At 38.4% G+C, this 27667-nt stretch overlaps 1 protein-coding gene across 1 annotated transcript in view; it reads right to left on the reverse strand.

Moving 5' to 3' along the window:
- Positions 1-542: 542 nt before the first annotated feature.
- Positions 543-27667, reverse strand: part of plcl5 (phospholipase C like 5) — a 53558-nt gene continuing 26433 nt past the window's right edge. Inside the window, exons 2-6 of the mRNA XM_043234962.1 lie at positions 19636-22125; positions 13296-13499; positions 11748-11823; positions 6998-7107; positions 543-2109 (exon numbers count right to left, since the gene is read on the reverse strand). Of these exons, the coding sequence (XP_043090897.1) occupies positions 1915-2109; positions 6998-7107; positions 11748-11823; positions 13296-13499; positions 19636-22125 (3075 nt within the window). The 3' untranslated portion in view covers positions 543-1914. The remainder of the gene's footprint in view (positions 2110-6997; positions 7108-11747; positions 11824-13295; positions 13500-19635; positions 22126-27667) is intronic.

A 27667-nucleotide genomic window follows, 5' to 3' on the forward strand; every position in this document is an offset into this window, starting at 1 on the left:
ACTGGGTGTGATTCCCAGAGGACATTAACTGATCAAACGTATTCGACAAATGCACGAGTCCCGAAAATTGTATGATTTGCTCTACCTTTAAAAATTGTATAGGGCCAGTGGGATTTTTTATTTAAAAAAAAGAAAAAAAACCCCCACTTTTTTCAGCAAGGTTGCATTAAATTGATCAAAAGTGATCGTAAATATTTTATAATGTTAAAAAAAAGATTTCTATTTAAAATATTCTTTTGAACTTTCTATTGAAAATGATGTGACATTGAAGACTGAAGTAATGATGCTGAAATTCGGCTTTGCCATCACAGAAAAAAATTACACTTTAAAACAGAAGATGGATATTTTAAGTCAAAATAATATTTCACAGTGGTACATACTGTGTTTTTGGTAAAAAAAATATAAGATACTTATTTCAAAAGCAAAAAATACATAAATAAAAATACCGGCCTCAAACTTTTGTGTAGCTTGTATAAGTTGTCTGGTGATTTTCTTGAAAATGTGATACAACACAAGCATAAAGAATGACCTGGAGAAGTTTCTGATGTCAATCAGCTTTTATATAACATCATGTGGGCTTTATAAATGACAGACATCATCTCAATCAGATGTTATTTGACATTAATGTGACAGTAAACACCCAAATTCTTTGACTCAAACTATAATTTCCACCCTGGTCCCATCATCTCCAAACAGTTTACATTTCAGCTTCCTGTGAATTTTTCACTGATGAAAACTGGTACAGAATGACACCTGTTTACACAAATATAAAATAACCTCCATTTTAATTAACACCTACCCACAATATTAACAGCAGTAATAACAATATTCATGAACAGGGTGTATTATTGGGTGTGATGTGTTTCTTAATGAGATGGTCAAGTGTCCTTTACCTTGCCTTAAAATGATTCATTCTTCATTTATTGAAATAATTATTTGCTTGTCTGATCCTCAGTGGTGCTTTTCTCTCAGCGACTGAGATCCATGTTTTCCCAGAGTTTCTATTCTTCCCAGTAGAGCCTACCTCAACGGGACGTGTCCAGTTTCCAGTTTCGAAACAAAATACACACTTTTCCTTATTCAAAATACACCACATACGCATCACGCACACTCGTGCACACGCACACACACACACACACACACACACACACACACACACACACAAAACACCTGGATAAAGGCCCCTTTTAGAACCAAGGTGTACGGAGCTGACAGTTTTTATTTCAGTCAGTTGTAAAATTAATAAAAATGTGTGGAGGAGCCAGCAGGGGGAGTGAGAGAGTCTTTAGTTCTATGTTGGTGTAAACCCAGGAGGCCTTTGCCTCTATAAGTGAATTCACATTTGCTTTGCTTTGTCTTGTTCTGTTTCCTGAAGCTCTCTTTGTTTGCTCAAAATGCTTTACTTCTCTTCCAGCAAGTAGTTTTCTACTCTTGACCCATTTTAGAATTTACTGCAGATTTATGAACGCCGTTTTTCACAAAAGAAGATGTTTTGAAGAATGTTTTAACCACTACAGTGAATCTCAATAGCAGCGGCTTTAAATTGTTTTTCAAGTTGCCTTCTTTTGTGTTCAACTAAACACCATACAGATGGGGTGAGTAAAAGAATTTAAATGTTTGGGTAATTTTTTACTTTACATGGCTGAGATTTGGGGATTTTGACTGGATAGTGTCACAGCGATCACAGCAGCTGTGTCACAGGAGAGCAGGTCACTGTAATCCCTTTAAACGTGACTCCATGGTGGGGATAACAATTTAAGACCAGAGCCCAGCAGACCTGTGTGTGTCCTTCCCTGAATCCCTCCACCCGACTCTTTCCTTACGGCTCCCTTTCCCAATTTTAAAGAGGCAAAGGCCACCTTCCTCACAATGTGGATAAACTGAAAAAGCAATGTTTCTCTCTCGTTCTCTCTCTCAGTGCAGGGTGGTGTTGTCCGGCTCAGTCTCGTGGATGGTGTGCAGGGGCCGAGGGTGGGGCGGCAGTAGAGGTGAGGCGGGGGACGTGGAGGCTCCGTTCTTGGCCAAACCGCACGAGTGAGCAGCACAGTGAATCTGTCGCAAAGTGTCTACCGCTTCTCCTTTTGCATGCTTCAACAAGTCTGCCTGGCCCTAAAAGACACAGGGAAAAAAAAGAGAAGTTCAAATCGTGACAGTAAACAGTCAGAAGCTGTGAACGACTGAGGTTGCAGAACAAAAATGTGCAAGCAAAAGGAGCTACAGCTGTACGCTTATGAGCATGAGGTTCAAGAATTACTTGTCGAATTAAACAAAAATAGTCACACTTTAAAACAGGTCGCCTTAACTACTACGTACTTTCCTCAAAAAATAAGTAAAAATAAGTTAAAAAAAATGCTTCAGGTTTGGCGGTATGGGTAGGTTTAAGTGTGTTTTAAGGTGTAAGAGATGGGTGAATAATGTAATTACACACAGGTACTTTTAAAAGTTTAAAAGTACAATGTAAAATCTTGTATGTACACAATAAGTGCATTGTACCAAATGATTAATTTATATGTAAGCACACAGTTAAAGAGTTTTCTAGATGAAGAAACTGCGCAATTTAATTTTATCAAGTAAGAGCAGGAAGGTGTTATTTAAAAAAACTGCCAATAATGCCAGAACTAGTATATACATTTAATACAACAATACATTTAACAGAGAAAAAAAAAGAATAAATCTATCATGAATGCTCCTTAAATGCAATGCAAGGGTCCATCCTGCAGGGTTCAGTCTAACGCAAGGTGACTGATCACACAGAGCCGGTGACACTGCATACAGAATCCTCCCAATACCCTCCATAAATCAACCTCTCCTTCTCTCCTTCTGGAAACGACCCAGAGGGGACACAGACAGTGTGAGAGGATGAGACAGGGAAGGGGGGGAAGGAGGAGGATCAGGACAGCATGTCCCTTAAAAAGGTGTACTGGGGAATTTATACGCTTTTATGTATGCATTTATGTGTGTGAACAGACATTTTGAAGGGACATAATAAATAAATGCTAATATACAAGGGCATGTTATGTACTTTTTCGCCCACAAAACATGCCACACATAAATGTGCTTTATATCTTTTTCACAAGGTCACCAGTTCTCCCCAGCCTTGTTTCTTCATCATCCAGCCTTGGTACAAATCCAATCCTTCGACGCAACTGGAATGTTCCTTAAAAAATTGAAGAGACTGAAGCTTATTTGTCCATTTCAGCAGATGTAACTGCATGGACTAATTTCTCAAACTTCTCTTCTCTTGAGTTATAATTTATGATTCAAGCTCGAATCTCGGAAGCGCTTTTAGCAGGACCGCATCATGAGGTCACCTAGCGTTCCTAACCAGAGTAAAACAGATTCAACTTTACTCAACGTGATGACAACTCCCTGGGAGAGCACTGCAACATCAGCTGCACTGCGTTTTTACTCGTTGAGACTGCAGTGACGCTCTTTATGCGGCCTGATGAGAAACAGACTGGACAGGTGAGACTAATACAGGCAGCTGGATGCTTTTCCTGCATGAGCTCCAGCACGGATCCTCGGAGGACACCTGCATGGGTGCCCAGAGCTGAAGAGGCTCCTTGACCTGGATAGAGGAGTCTTTTGCCATAAATAAGTGATATATTTTAAAACGGATGAATTATGCATATGGGCGTGACGCATATAGACTCTTAGGCTGTGGGGAGAAGAGAGGCTAAGAGCACTGCAGAAAGACAAGGTGGTACATACTTTATAAAGCCTGAATAAAACACTTCTGTGTACTGGCTGACAGTTTGATGTCACTTCCTGGAGTCAGGACTCGTATAACTCATCTAAAATGTGCCACAGGATAACATTAAGCATGAAATGAAGTGGTTAATCTGCACAATGAAGCACAAAATATTTCAAATGAATGATTCGTTTTCGGGGTCCATACAAAATTTGAGATAAAATCAAATTTATTTGGACATGCCAGTGTAGATGTGTAAACTTGGAATACTTAAATATCGCACTGTTTTTGTCATATTTTTTTAATGGGTTTTCATGCATGAAAATATAATGCTGCCTTAAAAAATCTTTGGATGTGTGTCTCTCACAATTCTATAATTGTATTGTTTACATACACTAACGTACACTTGTTTATAATTATTTTAAACACTACATATGTAATTATTGTAATAAAATTAAATATAAGTTTGATATTCAAATCTGGTAAACTCATTCATTATTAGGCAATAAATGTAGATCAAGAAATGTTTTGGAATCGGATCATAATTCCCAGAATCAAAACTGGCTTCAAGACTCCCATAAATAATTATATTTGGGGGTATCAAGAATTTTGAAAAACCCTTATCTAAGGATGTAAGTCTGGTTTAAGAATATATATAATTGCATTCAGTCTTGTGCATCTGGAAGAAAAGGAACTAAATCAGCTCATGCACACACTTGGACGATAATGTTTATGTGAAACACAAACAGTCCAATCCCTTTTAGGCCTCTTTAGTACTTTAGTCTAAAGTCATCTAATTAAATTAAAGGCTTAATCAGGACAACAGTCAGCCCCACCTGTGCTGCACACTTGCTCTGCAAAACACACACAACCTGTTTAAAAAAACCCAAAAAACTCTTTATACATTTTCTAAATACATCAAACACACACACTATTAAACACTAACCCTAAACATACTAATAAGTATTCTAAAACGTAGATGTTTCAACGAGAGTGAATTGCCAGCATCAGTGAAATTAAATCTACATCTGGACCATTGTTCCGCAATTCGACACTTTCATTAACACTATCACACGTTAAAGGTGACATCTCCTAATCTCTGTTCCCACTGTTCGCGGTTTATCTGTTTACATAAGTAAGGACACAAATAATCTGTTAGGAAACATGGCACTTTGGTGAAGCTTATCTTATCATGAACACCATAAATATATAAACACATCTCCAGAGAGATAAAGAGCGAGCAAAAGTGATTAAACAGAGAGAGAGAGAGAGAGAGAGGGAGAGGGAGAGCTGAAAAGAAGGGACATAAAAAAAAAGTCTTACAAGACAGTATTACTGTGATTTCTCATGTTGCCAGGACTACAAATAAAGATGTCTGACAATGTTGTTAGCAATCTTCACAAATTCATTTTCACAGTGTTAATGAGTAAGTCTTAAAAGACCCTGGAGTGTCCTTACAGGTTAATTGTCTTTCATTGTGCTACAGGATATAGAAGAAGCTGATTGCTGTTTAGAGATGCATAGTATTTTACGATATATATCATCTGACGTTTACCGAAAGCTGTTACTCAAGTCTTCAGGGTCACATGAAATGAAATATAAAAAAAGAAATGTTTTGTAACGTAATAAATTATGTTTTAATAACAAGGTTCGGGAGGAGCATGATCAGATAATCTGTTAATTAGGCACAGGTGTAACATCTTAACTAGCTCGTTAAGTATATATACCCCAAATCAACTCCTCATCCATAATCCATGTTCTATGGGTTCGGGCTATATTCTCGCCTCAGTGCAAAAGATTGTTTGAACACATAAAAGCTACAAGAAACTCCTATCAATCAGTGAGATAAAAGAGCAAAGCACAGGACAGATTTTAATATAAAGATTCTATACTATACCATATGCTGGATACACACTAAAAGATTATTTTTTTTTATTATAAGGTCTTCAAAATGCGAGAGACCACAAAAATGAAGACAAAAAAATCCTACACTTAAATGGTTTACTCCTATAGTGTTCCCCTCACACATTAGGATTTCTGATCGCCTGAGGTATTTATAATTCACGATCGGGGAACCTCCGGCGATCTTCCCAGCAGATTCACTCACTGTTAACACACATCACACCACAGGAAAATCTGAAAAGATAATCTTTACAACCTCCAAGATAATCCGGACATTACTTAGGATTGTCAGAAGCGGAGAAATCAGCCCGATTATCTTGTGGAGTGTTCCCAGCCTAAAGCCGGGTTCACATTACAGGATTTTTAGCCCTGATTTTGCCCTCCCGAGAATAAAAGCAAAAATCTTGTTGAGCAGCTCGATCGGTTCTGATGTTCGGCACGGATTATCTGGTAATGTGAGGCATCCACCGATGGAACTTTGCACCTCCCGATCTATTCGTGCACAAACCGGGGCCGCCCCGATCAAATCAAACATGTTTGATGTTTAGGATTTAAATTGGGATGATTATGGCTACACAATTACATCAGTACTTTCACAAAACAGCTGCTGTAACTGCTCCGAGTTGTGTAGACTGCCTGAATAATGTGTCAAACCTTAAAAAGTAAGATAAACGGAGTGAAATCACATCAGTTTGAATTTACTGGGTGAGTACAGAAAGCTGCTAGCACGCTAGCTAATGTAAACATCACTGAAATATCAGTGACAAGCTGCTGCGTGAGATCACATGAGGCACTGCCTCTGGCATGATAATCTTATTAATATGTTAATATGTAGTGTGTGATGCGCCACGATGTTAAAATTTTGTAGCTTGTGCATGTTTAAGATTCGAGGGAAGATAACAGATTCTCCTTATGTGTGTGCTGCAACCAGATTTCATAATGGGTTAGGATTTCAAAACTCCTGTATTGTGAGCCCGGCTTACGGTAAATACTATGTTAGGTGACACATTTGTATTAACAATAATTGCAACCATGATTGCAACCATAACCATATGATTGCTCTGCACACTAGTGCTTTCATGTATTTCATAAAAACCCACATACATCATTTCATAAATTACCATGTTCTGTAATTCCACGGCTTCGGGGGGCTTCATGTAGTTTCAGCTTCAGCCATTGTAAGGTACACAACAATGTCAGGACAAAAGCTATTTAATTGTGGCCTCAGCTAGCATGAAATCTGATTGGCTTCGGTTCAGCTGCAAGCCAGGAGTAGTTGCACTGAATGCAAACCTATTAGCAACCCTGTAATGATTATCCCCTATACTAAAGTGTTTTGCTAGCGCTAAATAAGGCCCTAGCGTATACATGCCTCAATCTATAACATGCAGTATAGATACAAACCTTCAGCACAGTGATGTTCCAAGCGTAGCTCTCCATGGCCTTCTGTAACTTCCTCCCTTTCAGTCCTTCTCTCGCCCCGATCCGGTGCAGATCTTCATGAAAGTCCAATCCTGAAAGTCCAATAAAGCAACATCTGTGTTGATTCCTAGCCAGCATACAGCGGACCTCAAGAATACGTTTCGTTAACATATGGGCAAAGAGTAATACGGGCGTATTGTTATTGTATAGAAGCTGTTTTTTTCTTACAAGCTACCACAGGGCAACTGAATAACAGTCGTGACTCATCCATATATCATTCATAGCAGTGGCACAGATAAGAAGAAAACAAAGAGCACTGAATGGATGGACAGATGGACGAACTAAAATGAAAACAGCATGTGAAAATAAAAAGTATCTGCTTCAAACAATAGAGCTGATGAAGGGCTGACTGTACGATTCAGAATAGTTTGTTAACAGCATCTCAGTGTCAGTGAGACAATCTGACGGCAGATAAGAAGAAAGGGCTGTTTATGTTGACAGAAATCTGCGGCGCAAATGTTCTCTCAAGTAGAACAGTTTTTATCTGACTACACTCTGTCAAAAAGATGTTTTCTGCCTAGTAAACAAAAGTTTTTTTGCACCAATAGCCATCAATCCCTTATGAAAGTGCTGTGGCAGCTCAAGGTACTTTCTGTCGAGGATTTTTGTAACAAATAACTTTCAGGTTCAAGAGAGAAAAGCAATGTTTACTCTTAAAAAGTGTAAGACAGTTGGTGCCGATAGCTTTGTGGTAAGTGCATCGACATAAAGTGCGAATATTTTGGTGAACATCTTCACTTTTCCACAATCATCGTTACGCCATGGTGCCATGGTCTGTTTTGGTGCGTTCAAATATCAACTTTTTTTTGCCCTAAATCGCTTTGGCGCACCTTTGAACATGGTGTGGTGCTTCATGCGTTTGACAATGACGTTTTTATGCCAGCAAAATAAAATAAAATAACAATAATAATGATTAATAATAATTAAATGCAACTTCATATTCCACAACTGCTCCTTGCTATTTTTCAATGTAGTTTTATATCCTTATATCTACATTTTGACATCATATCTTAAAATTAGACTACTTCTTACATATAACGGATATCCTGACACACAAGGGTTCCAAGAAAAGCAGTGCTCCAATTACACACACTTCTCACACTTCCTGTTTCTTGAATTCTGCTTATGCTATTTGACTTTTACTCTGGTTTTCACACTCTCTCTTCTCGATAAACGCACCCACAAACCCGCAGAACGCACGCTTGTGACATCCTGAATAAAACGCTAGATATGATACGGGCTCTCTGCTGGAGCAACAAGTGCACACGTGTAAGAGAAACGTCTGAGTGTGTATTTGTGTGAATTCAGACGCACCCACTTTAGGCGCTAAGCCTGAAGGTGTCAAAACGCTCCCCAACACCTGCCCACCGTCCACTTCGCTCAGCTAGGACTCGGTCCAAGAACAGCTCCTCTCGTCTCCACTGCCAAAGCCGATTTAATGCCAACAGTCTAGGCTAGCTATAGTCATAAATACTCCTTTTTTTAAGTAAAAATCGTCTGCAGTTGCTCAGCATTCGTATGATTTTACATAGGCCTCTAGGCCACTAGTGCGGAGATGTACGCGAGAACGGCAAGTTTATTTTCTTACCGTGTCAGTATTCTGACAACATTGTTATCTAAATGAGCTCATCTGGAGCGCCACATTTTCGTGGGCACAGAGCGAGGAAGGCCTTGTGAAAAGGAAGGAGTAATAGGGCTGCAAATGACAACAGATTCCATCATTTCCACACAATGTACCTTTCCGAGCTGTCAGCGAGTGAGAGGACAGCTACATGTGTTTGTGCCTGCGAGCCTTTGAAGTTCGATACAGATGAGAGTGTTTAATGACAGACAAAGTTGCCCTGTTACGTTTAATGTGGTTGCTATGGTAATGGTGATGTACTGTATGGTGATCCTCTTAGAATAGGCCGCCTCCTGATTGGACGATCGGATGTGACATGTTTGCGTGTGGGATGGGATCTTTGAGTCGGAGGTGTCATGATGAAGGCAAGAGAAAAAGAGATGGATGAAGAAAAGGATTAAGGGAAGAAATGAAGGACAGGATTAAAGTAACAGGATAAAGTACAGGATTGAACGATTGCGATGAATTAAAGAAAGATTGTGTTAGTTATGGGCAGTACTGAATAGGCGCTTAAATGCGTAGATGAGTCCTTGAAAAAGAAATATGGGCATGTCAAGTAGATTATTATGAATATAAGCCGAACTCGTGCAGTTGTATTCATGTACTTGCATTTGTGTGTGTGTGTGTGTGTGTGTGTGTGTGTTTGTGATCGAATATACACATGCATTTCAATTAAGTGTGAGAGTTAGGCCTGAAACAATCATCTATCTATACACCTGCCGAAACCATGCTGAAACCACAAATAGGTCACGGACACTAGATAAAAACTATAGTAAATGTATAATATAATTATGCATTTTTGGGATTATTTGATTTCAAATGTATTTCAAAAATGTAAAATGTGATGTAAAAAAAAGAAGAGAAAAAACAAATACACCTCAGGAAAGGTTATAATATAATTATATAAAAATGCATTTCATGCCCCTCTAGCTAAAATCTAAACTATTAAGTACATTAATTAAAATAAAATAGAATTATTCGAATAAAATGTAAATGAAAATAAGAAATGTTTCTTTCACAGCTAAATGAAATAAAAAAAGATTGAAGGACTAAAATTACTAAACTGAAATAAAGGAAAGCTATACAGAACACAAAAATACAAAAGCACATAGCAAAATTACAAAAGAAACAACTTAAAGGTAAATAATATAATTTAAAATATGAATATATGCTATAAACAACCAAAAGTTCACAATCACAAAAAGATCAACTATTCTCTTCAGTTTGTTCTATGCTATATTAGGCCTAAGCAAATCATCGTAACGTCAACACAGTTTTACAACAAACAATTTTAGTTTTAAACAATTCAATGACATTTACAAAGGCACACTATTCTCATAGCCTGACTGAAATTGAAGTACATGCACACATCCAGGGAGTTGAACAGTATATTTCTGGCCTGACGCAACCATGGGAAATGCTAATCATCAGAACACGTGAGCGGGAACAGACAGTTATACTTGTCCTATCCCTCAATCCTCTCCATCATAATTACTTAACTCACATTTAATTAGCAGAGTCTGACCGAAGTGTTTATTAGAATGGAGAGGTGCTGGACAAGGCTATCAGCGGCGCCTTCCACAGCTCAAACAGCTGCCCACCCTCCCCGCACGCTGCTAATTACGCTTCAGATCGGCAGCTGTGACACTCGGCCGGACAAGTCCAGATCCGCGGGAGAATGTGAGAGACTGCAGAAACGGGTTTATTTTTGAGTCGAAAACCAGTAAGAGCAGAGAAGGTCATTAGCGAAAGCGTGATTCAACCTCTCCACCGGCGCGAGATAGATGGAGGGAGGTGGAAGAATGCGAGATGAGAAAGAGTGGGCGAGGAGACAGCTCTAGAGCACGCCAACCTTGTTTATTTACTGACTGAGCTCTACCGCTCTCTAAAGCAGATTTCTCCATTAACGTGGTGACACAAGACCGACCAGGGGTTCTGAGGCGACGTTATAAAACCGATTGTTCTAAATTTAGCACGAGCTGCATTCGAAGCTGCTGCGAAATGTCTGTAAACACGCTCGTATTAATGCACATTTTCTGTGTTAAAGCACTGTGTAGCTTGGCAACCACAAATAACAATATGGCTTGGTATTTTTATCAACAATAATTGCAGACTTATTTGTGTCGTGTTGTGCCTAAGGATGCAGAAGCTGCTAGACATTGCACTCGACCTGACATAAGTCAAGCTCAAATCTGGTGAATGCTGAATGCGGTGAATTCACATGAGAAGACATAAACCCGGAGTAGATGCTGTATTTTGATATTTAAATGCGCACTACCATTAAAATATTTAATATATCAGTTTTTACCTTCGGAAAATATATATTTTTAATATAATATTTCTGAACAGACAAAGGCAGATAAAGGTGAGAATGTTCAAAAATATCTAAAAATTTCACCAAGCCCAACTTACAATATTTAAGCATTTCAATTATTTATTTTAACAAAACAGAAACCATTAAATGTTGCAGAATGTTGTGTTCTTAAAATCTAGTGTAATCGTAAACCCATTTCTTCTTCGAAATCACTGCAGTGCGTGACCCTTGTGCCATTTCCTTTTATTAATTTATGAGATAAATTATTAATACATTTGTTTTTTTAACAAACATTGTTTTATTAAAATGCTTCTCTCTGTTGTAGCTTTATTTGGGTGAAAACAGTGAAAGGCTTCAGGGCACAAGCCTCCTTGCATCACTTCAAAATAATGGACAATTGTGTCTGTTGGTATTTGTGTTTTATTGTGGGTAAAAAAGCCCCTAGGCTATTGAATACTGTCCAAAGGGAGGTCAGATGAGTAAAATGTTTCTCCACAACATGTAAAAAGACAGTTTTTCACTGTGCTCCGCAGAAAAATTCACATCAGCTACAGAGTAGATTATTATTGGGTTCACTGACTATTAACTGAGTAAGAAAAGCGTTTGTTTCCTGTTGTTCCATTAGTAAACAGACAAAAACATTACAGTCATTAATAATGCATAATTGTGGCATACTGTATTAAAAAGATCAAACGGAGATGTACATGCAATCTATGTATGTGTTTGCGCAACATTACCTGCTCGCTGTGCTTGTGTAAGTTTGGAGTACACGCCATCGGCTGATTCGATCAGTGTGCGACTTGTCTGGATCATCTATAGGAAACCAAAAACAGGAAACAGGAAGTCAGGTCTCAGCAGGAAGTGAGACTTCCAAATCAGGAATGCCCTCCCCAGAGAAGCTCGAACTCACAAACACATTCACACACTCAGTAATAAGCTTGCTATTGACAGAAGAGATGGAGCAGCATTCCTCAGCCCGGATGACTTTCCTTTCGTTGTCTCTTTTGTTATTGCTACTGGTTCAATGATACTGTTTAAAGCTAAATTTAGAATCAAGTAAGAACATCAATATACAGTATGTTATGTACACACATTTGTTAAACCACTCAGGCGTTGAGGGTGTCTCATTTCACTTTCCTAAAATGTACATCTGTATATCGTAAAGCCCAGAAAGCATTGACTACAACTAACCTGGACCGATGCTAAATTTCATGCTGGTCTAAACTAGTGCTTTCAACAGATTTGTCAAAAAACAAAAAAACTTTTCCAAAATTTCTATACTGAGACAAGACTTAACTTTTCTGATTCAGAGTCTAACAAATACTTTGACACCTGACAAATAGTTTGACCTTCATGAAGGCCCAATTCAAAGTGCAAATCCTACACAGCCAGTCTTGGGCTGACAAGCACTAACACACACACACACACACACACACACACACAGAGTGTACATTTCTGCATACATTATATATGAAGTCGTCAACTCATATCAAAATGGAATTGTGGCATGAAAGGGAAAACATACAGCAGGGTGTGATAGAGAAGCTTTGGAGGGTATGGAGTGTGTGTGTGTGTGTGTGTGTGTGTGTGTGTGTGTGTGTGTGTGTGTAATGCAATCAAATACACTCTCACATCTCTGCAGAATTTAATCTGTTGTAGTAAAGTCCCATTATAGAGGAACAAGCAAGAAAGAGCTCGATGCTGCAGCTCTTCTACTGGAGGCTATGACTGAATTCATAAAAGCAGTTAATTTACATGCTGTAGAACTATATAAATAAACATTTACATCCATAAAATATAGATTTCTTGATTTATTATTAAATACAGTACAAATCCTATATATTAAAATCTAAAACAAACATATATGACACTTTTCTATTTAGATTTGAATTTATATATTGAATTTATATAATTTACAGCACGGACAATCTACTACATAATCTGTATTTATAACATACATTCGGGTTTTCTGAAATTATGCTCAGGTTGTCAGCTGTGCTGGATTTATGACAATAAATTTCGATTTACAATAATATACTGTAACACTATGATTTTCAGTTTTGTACTCAGACTATATATATTTCTATTCACAACTACGTATTTAGGATTTATTATTGTTCAGCTTTGCAGTACAGCTATTAAAGGAGTTAATGTAATACTCAAGCTTGTGTATTACCATCATGTTGGCTCATGCAGTATTTACCGCAACTTAATGGTTCACATGTGCTAGGTTATTTACATGACGGCACTTGAAGTTAGGGTCACGCTGTTGAATTTCACCCTACCGTGTCATAAGCGGTGAGCACTTTGCGCAGCAGCTCTGGTATCGGGCCATGGGCTTCCATGGTGGGGTAGGCCTCACTCAGATCGACTGTTACCCGCAGCGCTCGCTCGCTGTTCATCAGCCAGGAGGACACAGTCAGGATGCACTGTTTCATGTTAGCTGCCGGAGTCAAGCCGCAGAGCTCCTTGAACGACACCATGGCATTCTGGAGAAAAAGACAGCACAGTTTTAGTGTCTGAAAACTGCAGGACAGATTACCCACAGCAGAGTAATGCGGTTCGAATACATCAACCTCTGACCACGGAAAAGCTCCTGTCTGCCCCAACTAAAAAAAACTAAACTTTCCTCTCTGTTTTTGCTCAATAACTGTAGAACGTGCACAAGAGGACACGACAGATGGAGGCTTGATCAAAGCCGCGCTCTAGATCGCAATGAAAGCACATTCAGCTCACAGAAAGGACAAAGCTTTGAATTCTACTAACTAACAATGAAGAACTAAATCGCCACTGAGAGTCTGAGAACCGCTCTTGCCAACAATGTTGCCTTAGTTCAGGAAATTATTAGGGATGATATCATACGCATCTGAGAAAAATGATGTTTCTGTGAGAGCTCTGTAAACACAGAAGGTCTTTGAGAGAAGAGCGGCACTGTTTAAGTTCCCATGACATTAGGATCTCAGACGACTTGGATTTTGGGTTATTTGCAGACTGACGCTGTGTTTGTGTGTGTATTAGGAGAGTATCAAGCAAGCCAGTGTTTTGATTCGTGAGTGTGAGGGTGGACAGCTGCTTGTGAGACTTTGACACTGAACATAGCAATGCTGTTTTCCTGGCCTCCTGACACAAACACAAACTCACGATTAATTGGAATTAAAATGAAACCATCGCGATACAGTTTAGTGCAAGTATGTGCTGTGTGATTTTTTTTTTCACGTTCTATGTTTTCAGTGTCTCAAAGAGACTTGGTTTAAAGTAAATGTAGATCCGTGCTCACCCATCTCTGATTCTATGGGTCTGGGTTGCATATACAAGATATTGTTCATTGGGGAATGCAACACTTGTCAACCATTCCCAAACTTATACTGAGGATAGAGCTGACATGATTTTTTTTTGACATATTTACACTTAATAACAAAATTAACACACAACAAAAATGACAGTGGCAAGAAAACCACAATTAAGAAATCTTAGTTTTATCATAGTGACGCAGATAATTTTGCACTAGCACATACAGTTAATATTTATTATTTATTAGTTAGAATAAGCATAACTCAGTAATATCACTCATTTTAAAAGCTGAATAATAGAACAAAGCCTACTGATAGAAATATTCCACTAAGGCCCGGTTTCACAGAAAGAGCTTAGACTAAGCCAGGATTTGGCCATAGTTCAGTGAAGACATTTAAGTCATTTTATAAACGTGCTTAGAAAAAAAACATTACTGGTGTGCTTTTTGAGACAAAACAAAAGCACTGATACAGTTTAAGATCAGTCAGTGCAAGTTTTTGTTCAGTTGAAATAGCTCTTACACAGACTTACACTTTAGTCTAGGACCAGGCTTAAGCCTGTGAAACCGGGGGTATGGTTTGTGGAAGCCCTAACTGAGAAGCACTTAAACAAGTTGCTTTACAGAAGCTGCTTTAATTCCATCCTGCGGGTTTCCGTCAAAATAAAAACTAGATTAACATTTCTGAAATAAAAAATTAAACCTTAAAGATCACTACGGTAATTTTACAGTTATATGTTAATAATATAAGAATAAACAACAATAAAATATTTGATTACAATAGGTTACCACATCCAGTTATTTTGTCCCCGAATTTTGCAGACTTTGAGGACCTCATACCCAGATCCAGCGTGTATTTATGTCTACATACATGCTAGACACTTGAAAAACACATGAAAACTTAAGAAAAACATGCAGACCTTATCAGACTGCACATAAGAGCTATCTAATTAAAGAAGATGAAAAGAAGAAGTCCACAAAAGAGATTCTCTGGGATATTTTGGAGATATACTGAAAACTCCTAAAGTTCAAACAGCATCGGTCCTCAGTCACAGCATGGACAAAAACAGTTCTTCAAAAACATTCTTCAAAATGTCTTTCATACAGGTTTGAAACCACATGAGGGTGAGTAAATGATAACATATGTTTAATTTTTGGCTAAACAATACTTTGGTTTTGGTGACATAACAGCATTTGTCAAACCGATAATCAATCTCCAGACACATGCAGCCACATACTCTTTCACACACGTGGATTTATATTTAGAGCATTTATTCATCTATTTTCCCTGTGAGGGACAACCCTCACAAGATTTGCTATTCCCTTGGGACATTGTGAGAAATATGGTCCCAATAGGAATATCAAAACATGTTCACACAAACCCACCTAGTTACTACCTCGGGCAAAAGTATAAAACTGAGACTGAGAAATTAGTAGTGTTTCAATATAGGTGTTTAGGAATAGACTTGGACTATCTTTTTCATATAAGAGAGCTACCACCCACACACATACACAAGAAGAGCTGCTCTATATTCTATGATGCACTTTTTTCTCTATTCATCATTCATATTTGTTATTTTCAGTTTAATGAACTCTTTGCCGCATGGTCCAAATTCCATAATTGAATTGACACACAAACTGTGTGGCACAGGCCAGGAGAGCGCGGGAAAGAGCCTCTTCCGGCACACGCTCAGATAATGTGTTCCAGACACTTCGTCCTGTGTTTGTGAAAACAAGGGTGTTTGTGTTTGCATGGGTCAGGAAGAGGGGGGGTCATGATAGCTGAGCTCTAATGTGAAAATGGATCAGAAATATAGTGTAAAAGAAGACTGTCCTCACCATAGATTTGGGTACAAATTGAGCTTGTGAGTCACTGAAAAAACAGAGAATCATGCAAAAAATGAGTTTTGATCATGTGGAAAAAATTACAACGAAGATCTATTTAATATCTAAGTTGTTTCTATTTGACACATATGTTTAAATGGAGAACAAATGGAGAATTTTTTTCGCCCCAAATCCATTTACTATACCCTAGTTTTGTCCCAAACATATATTGCTTTCTTTCAATAGTGGACTAAAAGGGGGCCACAAGGGGGTGCTAAGGGAAAAAATGTAAAATATATATATAATCTATAATTTAAAAAGGTAAAATGGAAATAAAACTACAAATTAGACTGGAGCTTTTCAAGCATATAAACACTTCTGCTCTCGCTGTCCTTGGTATGTTCAGCAGAGAATTAGCAATTTCTGATTCATGAACAAATAGTAATTTTCAATTAATCAGTTGATATTTCACCAAAGAAATAAAGACGTATGGCTTTAAAATGCAGAAACTCCTGCATTCTTTAAAAAAACAATAATTCACCTGTTTCCAGAGCTATAAAAAGCAGCCTTTGAGCAATAAACCTTCCTAGCAGGGTCTAAAATGAACACTCATCAAATGCACACAAAAATCAGTGCTGGCGAGTACATGAAGTGGCGTTACTCGCCAGTTGGCTTATTTATTAATACTAACAAAGCCTGAGAATGCGATACGGCTTAAAAAGATTTTCAAATCACCAAGACTGCTCTGTAATTGTCAAATTCAATCTTTCTAGTAAAAAGCAGTTTAAGCAGAAGTTCATTATCATGAAACTCAATAGATGCTCTTACAGTTCACAGTTCTCATACTATGACAGCTGTGATTTATTATTGCCGTTGATGCATAAAGCTGTCGCACTATGGCCATGCAATACTCATTTTTACCTATTAAACACTGCAGCACAAGTCTTATTCATCCACTTACTGGCTCTGTGGTTTAGACACAGTTACAGATTTCAGTCTAGAACAGACACGTTAACTTTAGACAGGATGTTATGCTAGTCAAAACTGCTGACTCATGACAGTGTGCATAGTAAACACTGTGTGTTGTGCAAGCTAATATGTCTAAAGCAGAGCACATTTAGATTAGAATCAGGCTTTAATATGGTTGCAATACAAGCATATTTTTTTCCTGCATTGTAAGTTCACTTTCTCGTGATAGGCTAATAACATTGAATTTAAAACTGACACGCAAGCCATAATTACAAATGGCTTTGTGAGGCTAAAATAGTTCAAGATGTGCTTTCAAAAATAAAAACATTAAAATATCAATACCAGGGAACCATAATCTAATCATCTGCTTATTCACATGTGAGTCTGTGTGTGTGTGTGTGTGTGTGTGTGTGTGTGTGTGTGTGCTGCAGTTATTTCATTAGTGTTTATAGCAGTGATAAGTCTACACAAAGAGCGCTTCCTGTGGGATTGCTATGACACCATGGAGACCATGAAGACAGGCTTGCTGTTGAAGTGTATAAGAGAGACATGGAGAAAGAGGAAGCAGCAGACAGCTTGATGTTGAAACTTTACAAATGATGATAGAGCAGAATAACATCCTGCTAAGTACAGGATCACCTGCCGTTTCATAGACCCTAGGGCTCTGCACTCACCTTCCCTGATCTTATTCCAAGAAACAGCAGGATGAAATAAAGCCTTACACAACGCACGAATTCTTAATAGCAGCATTAAAACCCTACACACATTCTGCAGTGTGTGACTGGAGTTATTCACTGATCCCTTTAACTGCTTGCACACTTGAAAGGAGTGTTTTTCTGCACCCTGCCCCCTTTTTCTTTCCTCTTTAGTAGACACGCATCAGTTTCACACATCAGTAATCAGCAGCGAAACTGGCTAATAGGAAACGGATTCATAGTTTCAATGGCACAGCGACTTTTCTGTATTACGTATAATTAAAAAATAATAAAAAATTAAAAAAATTAAAGTGAAATGAATGTAAAAAAGTAATATAGTTTTTTTATTTTAATGGATCACAATTATCTAAAATACTTGTTTTCAAATAAAGCATGATTTAATAACTGGATGCACCTGCTAATTCCATGTGAACCAGAAGTTTGCAACTGATTTTACTTCCATATTGTGACATACTTTAAATTGATTCAAAAATGAACACTGACAGTTGGAGGGACATGGTTAAGGATGCCACGCTCATGTCCAAGCCATCAAACGGATGTTAGAGGCCTGTTGTTTTAAAGAGGAGGAGCATTTTCAGATTTGGATTAAAGATTATGAAGGCAACATTTTTTTTTCTGGATTGACACTTTGTCACTTTGGATAAAAGCATTGTATACATTTTAGAATAGCTTGCCAAATCTAAATGTAATCTTTCATTACATTTAAATAAAGTAGACTAGAAATATTTTACAATATAAAAACTAGATGAACATATGCAAAACTAGAAAAACTGACAATATTAGACAATAAGAGTATGCAAAAACAGAGATCTGTGAAATAGAAACAGCCGAAAATGCATCCTGGCAAATGAAATAACACAATTACACACATATGTGCACAAATTTAAAGACGGGGAAGGGATCCAGAGCAGAAGGACAGCTCAAGCTGGCCATATGTTTTCTGTCTCTAATCATCTAATGGGATGTCCTTTGAGGTTTTAGTCTTCTTAAATTAGGACCATGTGCTAGAGGACAACATGTTACATCTGCTGAGCAAGAGTCATTCGAAATCAATATTATTTGCAGCTTGCATCCAATCTTTCACGACATGAACAGGAATGATGTATTGCCTTCATAACCCTGCAATCTTACTCCTCCACCAGTATTCAAGGACAAAGCTTCATTAACATTCTAGCATTTAAGAAACATCTGCAGTCTCAGTGAATTCTCTGATCTGTAAAAGCACAAACATTTTTTTCAACATGTGAAAACATTTTTAGAGAGGGAAATCAGCTATCCTGTTTTAAGGGCATTACTAATGAGCTCAACAACAAAAGCTTCTACTTGGCTTCTTTCTTGTATCATTTTCTCTCTCTCTCACTTTCTACCTGTCCCTGACTACACAGGCAATTTTAAATGTGTGTTTTCTATGCCATGTTGTCATAATCCTCGTTATATCCCCTTTACCTCCCCTGAACTGCCTGTAGGGTCAAGACGGCTTGTGAAAACTGAAAGTGGCAGCTGATGCAAGTCAGCAGGGGAGGAATTTACTATTTTTTTCATTGTGAGACCTTCATGGCATTGCAAACAAATTTCACATTTCATACCAAACATATTTTGTGCTTTAACCACTTACTTAGACACCCACCCCCCCTCAAAACTCTAAACGTGCCTCTTCCTGACTGCGCTATAATGAGAAAAGAACATTTGACAATGTCATCTAATAAACTCCTGAAGCAATACAAATATCACTAATACTTTCAATATTATTGGTTGCCGCCTGTGCATCAATTTCTCAGTGCAAACAGACTCTTAAAAACATTGACACTGAAAAGACAGAATTCTTACCTGCACATTTTCCCGCAGGTCTGTTGCTTCCCGTAATGGCTGAGTTGATGCCCTGAAGAGCTCATCTACCACTTTGATTCCTGTGGTCTTTGTGGAGGTGTATTCCCTTGCTTTGCGGCCCTTTCTCACAGAGAGACCCCTCTTATGGGCCTTGCCCCCACCTCTACGGTTTGTAATGGCAACGTGAACAAACAGTGTGGTGTTAGGCAAAAATTCCCCTGTAAGTGACTGCAGTGGTACGTGCCGATAACCAGGAAGCAGGCACTCAAAAGGAATGGTGTACTGGCCAATAAATTCATCGCCAATGTAGTCATCATCAAGGACAACAAAACGCAAAGCAGCCAGTTCGGGAAGGTTGATTTGGAACTCAAAGCTTTCATCAAAAATTGGATTGTCACCATTTTGAGAGACAGTTTTTGTGCGTTGTTCTGCACAGTCTGCAGGAATTCCGTGGATCTCCACGTAGATGTACGGCTCTACCACATCGCCTTTAGCAGCTGAGCCTCGAGGCTTTGGTAAGTTTTGACCACTGATCACCTTGATGTGGAGAAGTTGGGCTGAGACTCCTGGAAGCGAGTCACGAGCATTGGCACTGAAATACGACACCTCCTCACGCATTATAGCTGGGCGCAGGACATAGCCGCAGTTGCCGTTTTGCCTAAACCAACCAAGGTTTAAATCCATCATCAATCCTGGAGTCTGGTAATTCATGGCCACGATTTGGCAACCGCACTTCCAGAAGTCTTGTGGATTCATGTTGCTAGCATCAATGCGCATGGGCGTAGGGTACACCCGTGACAGAAATCGCTTATTGTAGGAGACAAAGTCCTCAGGAAACTCATTGGCGAAGCGGTTGGCATCAACCTCATTAAAGGAGCAAATCTCCCAATGCTTCTGTTCCCGTTTCGATGTCTCAAAGTCACGGAACTGAACAGACTTGCAGAGAGTGACTAGGTCAGAAAGTTCTTTACAGAGTCTTAACCATTTGCAGCCAATCCCATTGAGCTGGTCCTTATCGTCTCCACCCATCGTTCTCCTGGACATCTCGAAGCCTTCCTCTTCATCCGTGACCTCCCCTTCAGAGTCTTGCGAGTCTGACGGCAAGCTCTTCCCTTTGATGAGTATCTTTCCCTTGAGCTTTTCAGGGGAGGGCAAGTAGTGATCCTCCATATTGGGAGAGTCAACGTGGAGTTTGTCCCCAAGGATCTTCTTCAGGTGTTGAGCCATGACCCTCTGCTGGGGAATACTGCAGTGTGTGACAAGGCAGAGGATTAGTGGATACTCTGAACTCTCAAAGGCATACTGGTTAATGACATCTAGAACTTTACAGAAGGCCAGCTGGGAGGCAACAGAGCTACCGACATAGACCACAGGCTCGCAGTCAGCGCCATCCCAGACTACAACCTCCAGGCTTCGACAACCCATGCGCAGAGCCCGAACATAACTGCTAAGGTCCGATGAGCCCCAATAGTGATCTTCCAAAAGTGAGGCGTTGTGGGAAGAGTTGATGTAGTAGTGTGAAAGGGGCTGTGTCATGTCCTGACAAACTTGCTTGTGCTGCGGGTCAAAAATGTGGCACTCGGATGACAGGAGGTAGTGTGTGAAGCCATCTATGGACAAGTAGCCATTGTGACGTCCTTCAGCGGACGGTTCATACTTGTGCACAATCTCCCGACACATTTCCTCTGTGACTCCCTCAACTCCCTGCTCTACCTCTACAAAGAGCATCAAGTCCTTAGAGTCCAGGTACTCTTTGTTGCTGGAGAATTGCACCAGCAAGAAAAAGATCTCAGGACGTGTGCACAGTTCACAATAGGCCTCTACAAATGTGTCTAAATCAATGCCTTCACCATAGCAGTCTTTGGCTTTCTGTAGCTCTTTGAACTTGAGTTCAATACGAGACTCCCTCATGCCAGGATTGAGACCTTTGATGATTTGGGTGGCCCGGAATAGGTCAATGTGTCCTTGCCTTTCTGGATCAGCTAACTCAAACACGGACCCAATCCAGGATGTTCTTACACTGGGTTGACTGGGCTCGACTACACCTACCATGTGCCGCCCATATGAGACCAGGTACCGCAGTCCCATCACCCAGGTGCTCACCACATCTGCTGTGCTGGCGACAAGATCCAGGGACTCGTAGTTGTCTCCGTATATAATTGAGAATGCACATTCATCTGGGAACTGATCCGACAGGCCGTTGCTGCGCAGAACGGGTGTTTTCTTCCCCAATCGAACCTCTTTGATGCTCTTGATCTCAAGCTTGGCCTTTTCTGAGTCTTTCTTTGATGGTTCCCAGCGGAGCCAGCGCATATCAGGGTCTAACAGGAAGTAACGATTGTACATGCGAGAATTAGAGCGAACTTTCTTCATCTCACAGCCTTCCATCATGAAGGCCATGCAGGCAGCTGTGCTGTTCATCTTGCGGTCACTTGGCATGGAGCTGAATGAGACGGTCTTCTTCCTTGCCTGCCTCTGCTTGGAACCATCCTGCAGAAAGAGTACAAAGAATGCCACTAAGTACACAGAGAACACACAGAATTTAAAAAGGAAACATTACATATAATTGTTTCTTATATACGTTATCAAAGCTATAGAACATAATAGAATGCATATTAAAAAAGGGTGTAACAGTACACGTATTTGTACTGAAAATGTTCGGTACAAGTATTCCGGTTTTGTGCACATCTGTACCAGAAAGTTACATAAAATGTATTAACCACCATGTTGTCTTTTCCAGGAATTATACAGACATATTTACATTACTAATCCCTAACAGGGAAGTTAGGTGCAAATCAGTGACAACAGGCTATAAAACATGAACAAATTTACAACTATATACATTAAGGGAAATAAAGTAAATGGTGTTAGACAAGGCACATACATCAAAGAAAAAAGGACAACTATGGTCTGGAATACATAAAAGGAAACAGCCATAAATACAACGCAATCTACACCTGCCCCAGCTACATAAAATCTAAAGTACTTCTACAACAGGTCAATGTAATCTGTCACACAGCAATCAATAGAGAACAGACAGAAAAGAATCAAGCTTTTAACATATAACCTCTGATAACGACCGCTGAGTGTTTTTTTTTTTTTTTTTTTTTTTTTTTTATAAAATCAAAAAAAGAAAAAAAGAAACAATTACACCTACACATACATGCATGCTTTAGCACACATAAGAGAAGGAAATACAAAGTGCAGTGATATTTAAACTATCAAAGATCAAAAGTTGTTGTCTTCAGCTTTAATAAAATCTATAAAGTTTCTTCACGGATGAGACACTACCAATCTCTACCATCAAAAATAGCAAGCATACACAGAAGATCAGAGATATAAATGTGTTCACTGCCGGAAGAAACATCAAAATAGATCTGATTACTTGATCTAAATATGAACTCCTGCTCTGGAGTCTTTCCAAGTCGAAGCATATTCAGGGAGAAATACCAGGGGAGTCTTCAGCCGGATCAAAACCGTATCAAGCCCATATCACATGAGCCCGCCTCTGATGAAGAGGTCTGTAATGACAGCTGAGCTTCATGAACTCTACACGCATATGAATGCACACTATCAAACTACATACCTTAAAGGTAAAGCAGTAAGTAAAAATGGGAGTGTTGTGGAATTTAGAGCATGTTTGTTAGTTCTAAGTGAAGTAGGTAGGTAATGCGAAGCCAAAATACGTTTTTCAGGCAATGTACCTGAGCTACGAATGTAAGTTTACAGTTTGAATTTAATTACAGACTGATATTACTAAAATGGTAGCAGTTACATCAAAAACAAACTAGTGTAGCACATTTTATTCATCTGTCTTAAAGCTGTTTTATTTAGTGAATCAAATTTACAAAAATCTGATTAAAGAACTAATGACTCTTTTGATCCAGTTCTTTTAATAAATCAAATATGACTCACAACCTCATGAGTTTGAATTAGAGATTCCTTTACTGAATGAAATGGTTAATGAATCAACATTTGGCACTCTCTGAACTGTAAGTTGTCTTAATGTAAATAATGTTAACCTGAAAATGAAGCATGTTTTGTTCAAATGACATGCATGGCTATTTGTTTAAAAAAAAAGTGTCAATTTTGCTAATAATGAGTTCATTTTTATTTGTATTTAAGCTTTAAAACTGATAGTCCTGTCCCAAGGCATTGCTAATTAGATCAATGGTTAAATGCTCAAACAAACTGTCAAACATTCAAACAAAGGATTTCAAAATCGAAAACTTCAAGTAATGTGTGTGTATTTACATTCAACCAGACTTGTAATGATTTGTGCTAGCGGCCTGATGAAATGAGTAAAGCAAATTCAGAAAAGGCCATATCTGGTACCAGGCAACTTAGTTCAAAAGGTTAAGGGTTGTATTTCATTTCCTGGAAAATTCTGAGCTTATTTCGGCACTTGTATTATTTTGGCATCGCTGCACAGGAAGTCATTTCACCAAGCCATGTGCATGTTATTGGGAGTGGATCCGTAAGGGTCGTCTACGCATTAGCCTTGTTTCGTAACACAGCTGTGTTAGCGCTGATCTGCTGAAGGTTGTCTGCATGCAGACTGCTCCTGAATGAGAATGACAATGTCAGCGCATGTTTGAAAGCGTCTCCATGTGATGAGGAGCAACTGAGAGAAGAAGACAGAGAGGTTAGGGGTGAGAGTGCACCGAGCTGACAGAGAATGATTGTGCACTGACCTTTGTCAAAGGATAACAGAACATACATCTACGCAAACCCACACATGAGACATGAGAAGGATCACGACCGTCTTCACTCACAGATATTTACACTAGTCAAAGTGTCAGCATGCTACAGGAATACACATACATTTCATTCCTCCTAATATCTTGCTGTCCAGAAAAAAAGTTTACTTAAAGTTGTGCAAAATAAACATCAAATGAAAATATCAGTGATGGATATTAAATTACATATCGGTGAGCAAAGAAAACAACCTCTAAGCAACTTCTGTTAACGCAAGCATAACTTGAAGCAGGTTATTCAACATAAACAGTTAGGACATTTGCTGGTAAAAAGGCTAACCGATTCATTTGAAGAATAATGCACAGGTGAATATCAAAAAGGAGCCTTTGGATAGACATATCTGTGTTTTTGATAAACACTTCCATTGGTTAAATCGCAAATGGATTTGTGAAACTGATTCAAATCACAGCAAAGGACACACACATAATGATAAAATTCAAAGAGGTTAATTTATAACGTCACAGTGAGGGAAACTGAGAAAAGAGGATAAAAAACACATGAAAGCATAAATGATTCTGACATCTACACTTTGAAATGTTACTTGTGATGTTACAGTGTCAAAAATGCACAAATCAGAAGAGTTCATATTACTCTCAGCCTGTTCTCAGAAGAAAGGGCACACGACTGATACCCTTTTAAAAGGTACTAATACGCACACTTTACAATAATATGTATTTTGCAGGTAATATTTAGTATCATTTAGCAGCGGTAAATAAAGTACAAAGATGCACCTTTTAGTGTTAGAGCTGCTCAGAGTGAGAAACACTGAAGACTATTAAACACGTTTTCATAAATAATTCTAAACTAAGCATGAAGGTTGTGTGTGTATGTTGATAAGAACAAGAGGGGTCTCTCTTGTGTTATCCATTATGCACTTGGCTCATGGTTTTGGGATTATTTTTATGTTTTTCCAGCTTGTGCACGTATCTACTCCAAAGGGACCAATTAGAGTGCTGTTTGTGATATTGCTTTGGTCATACTAGCTCAATCACGTGTGTATGTGAATTAATGTATATGTACAGCCCACAGTCAGTATGTGCTTTCTCGGTGCCTATAAATCTGTTATGGTGTGTGTGTGTGTGTGTGTGTGTGTGTGTGCGTGTGTGATTCTTCAGTTTTAGCTGCAATGCAGTCAGTCAAGGTTTCTGTGGAGTTATAGGCATATACAAATGCTTTAACAGGTTTCTGTCTCTCACCGTTGTATATTTCCATTCTCTCTTCTCTCTTTTCTATTTTTCATTATTAGATGCAGATGTTTCACTGACATGTTTTTCTTAGACACCTTACATGACTAGCACATACCTGTGATGTTTTGCCTGTCATCATTTGGTGAAATTTTACTTTATATTGCCAATTAAATAACAAACACATAATCATTCAGTTTAGCTGTGCTTTAATTAGTTGCAAATTCTGTAACTTTGGAATCAAAAAATTAGCACCTGTTCAGTTATTACTAAGTCAGTAATTACCTACACAGATTATGCTTACAGAAACGTCTTAGAGAAGATCAACCTGGCCCAATTTCAATATTTTTGAGTTTTCTGATTGGTCAGAAGATCTGAAGTCAAAACAGTGTATGCATTATGATGGGCTCATCTCTTAGGAGGCAAATGACTGGCCTGTGTAAATGGATCTGAGCATGGTCTCAAGTGTGTGGGTGTGCTTTCTAGACACTGTGTCACTTCTGAAAGCAAAAGCCCTAATGGTTTGACTTGATATTTATATTGCATAATGGTTCCATTATATACACTTACATTCATCTGGCAGATGCTTCTATCTAAAGCCAGTGAATTCAAGGTATACAGTTTTATCAGTTTATGCTTTCCTGGGAATCAAATACATGACCTCAGCATACTTAGCTGGAGTTCTCTAACACCTCTGCATATAAAACATTGTTTGCCTGGCTCTAAATTGTAGTTGGATTACACTTCATTTTGAGTCCACTTTAGAAATTCTCATTAAGTTGCAACTACGTGTCTACTAACTCTCTAGAGTAGGTTTAGGGTTGAATAACATTACATATAGTTGCCGAATTTCTGTTATTATCTTGTGTGTTGTGAATCCATCAAAATAAAGTGTTAGAAGATATTAAGCAGACAATGACAAATACTCTCACTGCTAGTTGACATGTAGGTGCAAAGTTACTTACTGTGAATGTGTGGACTATACGAATAAATACCTGTAGTTGAGCTGAAATCAGATAATTGAACTGCACATAACTTTAATTCTAATGTTCCAAATCATTTTGTTTTGTGCCCACATAAAGCATACAGTAAACTGATTAACTATATTATATGGCAATATAATAATATTATAATAAACTCAACTATTTCTTTTGAAGAACACCAATGTCTTTCATCATACTGATGTTACAGTCATTTTGTAAACGCAATAAGCCGCTTGCTTACACTGATATGTGTGCTCAGAAACCACTCGTCTATCTGACATTTATTAAAGCACATGCAAGTGTGATTTTTTCTTGCTGTAATACACACTACTAGAGATGTGAGTAATGACATTTAGTAGCTGTTTGCCTAATTAAATTGAACAGTTCCCTTGTGTCTGTATATTGTGCCTTTGTATGTGTGTGTGGTGTTATTCACGTTTGTGTGCATGTTAAAAATGTACGAGAGCCAGATTTAGCAAATTCACTCTACTAAAATTACAGACCGAGGAAATGAAACACAATCCCAGACTGCAGACCAACAGTCTGAGAAAAAGAAAGAAACATAGCGTTAAGAGTGAGTAAAAGAGAACATTGTGGGAGTCACAGAGAGGGAGTGGAATTGATGTCAAGTATTGAAAATGTTAATTTTGTCCACTCCATTCAAGGCTGTGTTCAATACATACTTCTAGTAACAACCAGAGAGCAAAAAACATCCACAGATTGGTTTTAGAGGGATTTTGAAGCAATTATTCCTATCAGTATATAGGAATAGGAAAAAACCAAAAAACCTAAAATATGATTAGTATATATATATATATATATATATATATATATATATATATATATATATATATATATACTGTATATTATTATAGTATTACTTGTTTAAGGTAGCGTAATAAGTGAGTTTACAGATGAGAGTCCAATCTAAGACAGGACTAACTCCATACATAAAACTAATATCCTGCAGAATGGCACATTTTCATTCTCCACTTATACCTCTGCAGATCCTTTCTGATTAGTGGAAAACAGCTGTACAGGTCAGACGCTATTTAATTCCTCATATATCATCTCACCGCAGCTGACAGGCAGCAGACAAACCAATTT

Source organism: Puntigrus tetrazona, chromosome 3 (assembly GCF_018831695.1).
Source record: "Puntigrus tetrazona isolate hp1 chromosome 3, ASM1883169v1, whole genome shotgun sequence".
Taxonomy (NCBI): Eukaryota; Metazoa; Chordata; class Actinopteri; order Cypriniformes; family Cyprinidae; genus Puntigrus; species Puntigrus tetrazona.